This window comes from Vitis vinifera, chromosome 16 (assembly GCF_030704535.1).
Source record: "Vitis vinifera cultivar Pinot Noir 40024 chromosome 16, ASM3070453v1".
NCBI lineage: Eukaryota > Viridiplantae > Streptophyta > Magnoliopsida > Vitales > Vitaceae > Vitis > Vitis vinifera.
This window is the reverse complement of record NC_081820.1, coordinates 23,688,477-23,694,378: the sequence shown is the minus strand read 5'-3', so window position 1 is coordinate 23,694,378 and position 5,902 is coordinate 23,688,477. Positions and strand designations below refer to the sequence as shown.

The following is a 5,902-nucleotide window of genomic DNA, read 5'->3' as shown; positions in this document are numbered from 1 at the left end:
TCATCATTTTATTATAGCATCAAAAAGAGCTATAGTAACCTATATTCCTCCCTTTTCCTTCCTCTAAATCCACTTTAAAAGGTTTTATGTGAATGATTTTATCATCATTCTCAATATTTTCTTTCTTTTTTGTCTCTCTTTATCTTAGCATCATATGGTTTCTTAAAAATTTTGTCCCATCAATCCATAGACACTATTTTGATTAAAAACATTATTCAAATAACTTCGAGCCTGTTTGGTCATGTGATTTAAAAATAATTTTTTATTTTTAAAAAGAGAAAACTATTTTAAAAAGTTTTTAACACTATTTGACCATTATTTTTTGAAAATAATTTTTAAAAATAAAGTAAAATAAAGAATATTTTTTAGAGAAAAAATTAAAGTTGTTTTTATCGGTTTTTAAAAACAAAAGGAAAATACAGACCTGATTGGTTATATTTTTTAAAACTTATTTTTATAAACTCTTTTTAAGTTAAACAATAAAAAACAAGTTTTAGAAAATATTTTGACTCAAAACATGTATAACAAATTTTTACAAAAATAGTTTTGAAAATCGATTGTTTTAAAATAAATCCTAAGAAGATTAAAAATATAGAAAACATTTTAAAAACAAGCTAAAAAAATTATTTGTTTTTCATATTTAAATTCTCGTAAAGGTTACAAATGCTCATCCATTGGTTAATTCAAAGTAGTTTTCAATTTCTGCTTTTATGGACAATGTAGTCCACCTTTGCCACAATATAGCTATCCAAGATGAACAAAATTTCCCCACCAAATGGGTCTCTTCACCATCAACCCAAACCCCTTTCCCAAACACTGAAAAAGAAAGGGGGTTTGAGATGAGGGAAGAGAGGCATGGCCACTCTCCCAAAACCTCACTGTAAGCTAGGTCAAACCTTTTGTGGGTAAAAGAGATATGGCCTCTTTACAAAAGAGAGAAACTCCATCTCTGAAAACATACACATGAAGATGGGGTGCCCTATGCCCAACCACTGCATCCACCAATATATATATATATATATATATATATATATATATATATACATTTATATCCATGTCTTGCCTTGTAAAGAAGCCATTCTCTGACTCCAGCAGATTTTTGAGACTGAGAAAAGCAAGCTCTGAGACACTTTACATTTTATTTATTTATTTATTTTTATTATTTTTATATTTATATTTTTAATTTTTGGTCATGTGTGAGTCTCTTCTTTTTGTCCCTTTTCTCCCTTTTTATTTTTCTTTTACTTTGTCTCTTTTTGGAAGTTTCTGTCACCCTTCCCATGGCCACAGTCCTCAGCAACCCTCTGTTCCCGTCATGGATTAAGAAGAAAAATAAAAAATAAAAAATAACAAATAGTGAAAAAAAAAATCCATTCTCTTCTGGTACACGCGCTTCCCTCAATCCACACTAAACCTCCCCTTTTTTTCTGTCTAAAAGTGAAAATGGCCTTAGCAAAAGGGTATTTTTCTATGCCACCTTTGACCTTCCTTGTGTGAGAATGGGCACTTGAAATAATGAAAATATTAACGTATGTTTAGGAAAATTAACCTTCAAAATTTTTCTCTAACAAGTGAAGTAGATGATAATGGGTTGTAAGTTGTATTATTATTGCTTTTCAACTAACTATAATACAGTATTAAAGTTATATTATAATCTCTTTTTAATAAATATGAAGAAAAAAATGTGAATATACGTAATAGAATGATGTAAATCAATCATAATACAACCAATTGAAAGAGTATAAATGGGTTAAGGGTGTGTTTAGATTTTTTTTTTTTTTGGATAAAATTTGATGAAAGTATTGATTTGTTTTGTTCTATCTCGATTATATATATATTATTCGATTGGGATTTAACCTTCTTATTTGAAAAGTAATTAGTGGTCAATGATAGTAAGTCAAATCTTTTATGACATTCGACAATATTGTTGTATTCCAATAATCCTTCTCCCGACATGATGCTCTTGTAACTTGAATTTCCTTAACTTTGATACCAATTCTTGGATCAGGTTTTAATCATCTCATTTAAAAACCAATTGGAGTGGTATGACATTCAACATCACACTCTGTGATTCTATTATAAGAGTCATCATTTGGGTGATCCATCATCATCAGGTTTAAGATAGACATTATTACACTATGACATATAACAAAATAAAAAAAAATAATTTAATTTAATTCCTTCGTATTTCTCTTTTTCAGCAAATATTAAATGGGCATGAGGTGGTGTGGAAATTTCCCTACCAATACTAACTTTTTTTTTTTTTTTTTTTGAGATAAAAATGTGAATAAATTTAAACAATTGAGATGGTATCCAACCCTTACCATCCTAAATGTGAATGGAATATGGTCTTTGAATATGGCATGATTGGAATTGAGTGGGCATGTAACTACTTTGGCATCTAGTAACATGTTTTTTCAAAGAAATTTAATTTAATTACAAGAAAATCAAAGAAAGTTTCAACTTTTTTTGTGTTCTTCTATCACTAGTTTCTTAACCTGGAAGATGATATTTTAACCACATCATTTTCCAGGAAAGAGTCAAAATGTTCATTATGAAAGATTATCATCTAATATGACTTTTTAACCCATCCACTATCTTCTAAAATTTTTAATTTTCTAAAAAAAAAGAGAAATTAAAATAACCAAAGAATTTTCAAATAAATGAAAGGGGGCTATCCATTTCGTAATTTGAAATCAGAATCTTCAATGAATTGACCATTCGTTTGGACCACCATGTTTTTGTCTCAACTTTCTTCAATTCAAATTTGGGTGTTGGATGGGAGAAACAACATCCCATGATGCTGCGCGTGCGACCAAACTAGAGATTGCGCGTGGGCCAGTTTCGCATTAAGGAAACGACGCCGTTTCTTAGTGGGTGTTGTGGCAGTATAAAACGGCGTCGTTGTGGGGGAAAACTTAATTCACACTCCGCTTCCCCGAAACACCATTTTCAGTGACTGCAACGACACAGCCATCAAAGGAAGAGAAGAAAAAGGCCTGTCTATAAAGCAATCCAACCACCAAAACCCTACTCCAAGCAAAACCCATTTCTTCACTGCTCTGGCTCTCCCCACCATGGATGTTCTCAGCTTTCTCAAGCTCTGGAAAGGCGGTGGGTCAGCACCCACTGCCGCCTCCGGCGACGCCGTCAGGACCACCAGCTTGCGCCATGTGATGGTGGAGACTGACGACGAAGATTCCTTCTTCGATTTGGAGCTCGCTGTGCCTCAGAACAAAGAAGAGAACAGCAACAAGAGCGGAGAGGGAGGTTCAGCCCATGAGCTGTTTTTCAAGAGAAGAATTCTCCCGATTGAGTCCAGCTCGAAGCCTCAGTCTCCGATCTCGCTGTTGAGGTCCGCGCCCAGGTTCAGGGTCTTCATGTTCGGGCTCAGGAGGTCGAAGTCAGAGAAGACGGAGAAGGCTGAGAAAATGGAAGCGAGCGGCGTTTCGGAACAACCTCCGCGGAATAGTAAGCTTTTTACCGTCAAATTCAAGGTGGAGGAAGTTCCGGTGGTTTCGGTGTTTACCCGAGAGAACAGTTCGAGGAGCTTTGGCAAGCATGGCACGGAGGAAACGACGTCGTTTGAGTCGAAGAGGTTTTCGAAGGATGTCGTGCACAAGTATCTGAAGCTCATCAAGCCTCTGTACATCAAGGTTTCCAAGAAATACGGCGAAAAAACGACGTCGTCCCCATCGCCGTCGTCTTCTCCGATTCCGGGGCCAATATTCTCCCCCAAAAAGCCGGTGAAGACACAGTCCAGGAGAGAGGACGGAGAAGAGAGGCCGGGGAGTCTTCCGGCAGGGCTTCGCGTGGTGTGTAAGCATCTAGGGAAGAGCCGGTCGGCGTCGGCCGCTGTTCAGATGATGCCACCGGTGAGCTTTCAGGCAAGTAGGAGAGATGATTCGCTGGCGCAGCAGCATGATGGGATTCAAAGCGCCATTATGCATTGCAAGAGATCGCTCAACTCTTCAACCGGTACGGAACTGATCTCTATTAATCATTTGTATTTTTCAGCCTTCAATTTTCACGAAAATTCAAAATTTGAATTTTTTTCCCTCTGAATTTGGCTTCAGATTCTTCGCATTTATCACGATGGACCAGCGATTCTTCTCACGAGCAATCCCTGGACTCATCAAGACGATCAGTCGAGAAAATTTGAAGCTCTGTGAAATGGCGGGAAAACGTTACTCTAGTGTCTGCAACCCCTGTTTGGATGCTAAGAAACTGCAGGAAAAACGAAAAACATAGAAATTTTGACTGGGTCTTGCTTGGGACATGAGAAAACAAAAAACCCGCATGGGCGTATGCAACTATTAGGCTGAGCCGAACTGGGTTTTCTATTTTCTGTACCCAACACTCTGTTTTATTATTTTCTTCCATTTTCTCAGCGGCCAAACGGAGGAAAAGGGAATTTTTTTTTTTTTTTGGTGTTTTCAGTAGAAAATAATTTGAAAAGATAGGATTGTGAAATGAATCTTTAGAGTTTAGGGGATGGTGAGCACTGAGCAGCGAGTCATCATGAAAATATTGAAGAAATGAGTAAAAGATCTCTGTGTAAATCTTTGCATGGTGCAGTCAAAGCATTATGATACTATTGAAATTTATTTTTCTCCCTTCTTTCATTTCATTTCTGCATTTCCAATTTTATTTTTACTTTTTTGTTTTCAAATTAATTTTCTTTTTCTTTTTCTTTTCAAAGATTCGAGAAAATTGCATTAAGTGTGAAGCACATTACTTGGTTGATTCCCTTCTCATTTTTTTTTTCATCCAAATTCTAGATGCCTTGAAAATGAACCCAATGTGTGGACCCACTTTAATCCAATTCCTACTAAATGACTTTTTTGTTCCTCGTTTGGTTGACTGGAATTAAACCAGGAAAAAAAAAAATTGGGCTATGAATATCAAGAAAAAATATGATGCAATTTAAAATGTTACAATAAATAAAATTTTCAATACCATCCAATATTCACAAAAAAATTAGGTGTAGCTTAGCATAGAAGTTTTGATTTGGTTCATTAAAATTATACGAAACATTAATGTATAAATAAATGGGATCAGATATAAAATGTGACGCTTCGAATTCTAGACAACCTAGAATTTGAACGCTCTTTGATCTTAAGGGTTACACTTGAAGTTATGGGTCGAATTTTGGGTTGTCTAGAATTCGGGGTGTGACACAAAATAACGGGACGAGATTGAATTTGGGTAAAAATCCATAAATTTGAAATGTATACATAAGTGATCCTATATTTGGGTACAAGGAGTCAATATTAGAGAGTACCTTATTTCTAATTTCATAAAAAAGAAAACCCTAAAAAATGTGTGATTAAGAATGTGAAAGCTTGTGGGTACTACATACTTGCATTTGAATGATTATAACATATGAAACTATTCTAGTAATTTCAGAATGCTTTACAAAAACAACTTTAAAAAGGCAAGAAAAAGCAGAGAAAATATTTTATTTTAATGGGTTTATAGCTTTATTTGGGCAATGCAGAATGCAGAGCAGCAAAGTGAAAGGCATTTGTCTGAGGGATGGCCGGATGGGTGAGTTGGTAGATTCAATTTGTCCTTTTGTTGCAGCTACAAAACCGCTATAAAGTTTCAATTGAATACAAATTCCATGGAAAAAGAAAAGAAAAGAAAAGAAAAGGAAAAGGCAGCTTATAAAGCTGCTTGTGGGTCTCTTCAAAAAGTACTCTACTTGTATCACAGCTTTAGACGGTCAAAATCCCTCTATTTTTTTTTTACTGTTCCATGGCATTCCTGATGTGGGTGTTTTTCTCTTTCTCTATTTGGTGTTTGGATGAAAGGATTTGATGGGAAAATCAATCCCATGTTTTCTTCATGGTTTGATTGATTTCAGTTCTGCAAGACACACATGATGTAAACATTTTTA

The 5,902-nt window shown here is 35.2% G+C and overlaps 1 protein-coding gene across 1 annotated transcript; it reads left to right on the top strand.

The window, feature by feature from the left end:
- The first annotated feature begins 2,913 nt into the window (after positions 1-2,913).
- Positions 2,914-4,625, top strand: LOC100268123 (probable membrane-associated kinase regulator 2). The gene is made up of 2 exons (XM_002275470.4): positions 2,914-3,978; positions 4,077-4,625. Exons 1-2 carry the CDS (start codon positions 3,078-3,080, stop codon positions 4,160-4,162), a joined length of 987 nt encoding a protein of 328 aa, XP_002275506.3. The 5' UTR covers positions 2,914-3,077; the 3' UTR covers positions 4,163-4,625.
- Positions 4,626-5,902: the final 1,277 nt, after the last annotated feature.

What these genes read in the sequence shown, in the direction of transcription:
- LOC100268123 (XM_002275470.4), top strand. Translation starts at nt 3,078, where the DNA reads ATGGATGTTCTCAGCTTTCTCAAGCTCTGGAAAGGCGGTGGGTCAGCA. An exon ending in ATCGCTCAACTCTTCAACCG is followed by an intron (nt 3,979 to 4,076) that starts GTACGGAACTGA and finishes ATTTGGCTTCAG; the next exon opens with ATTCTTCGCATTTATCACGA.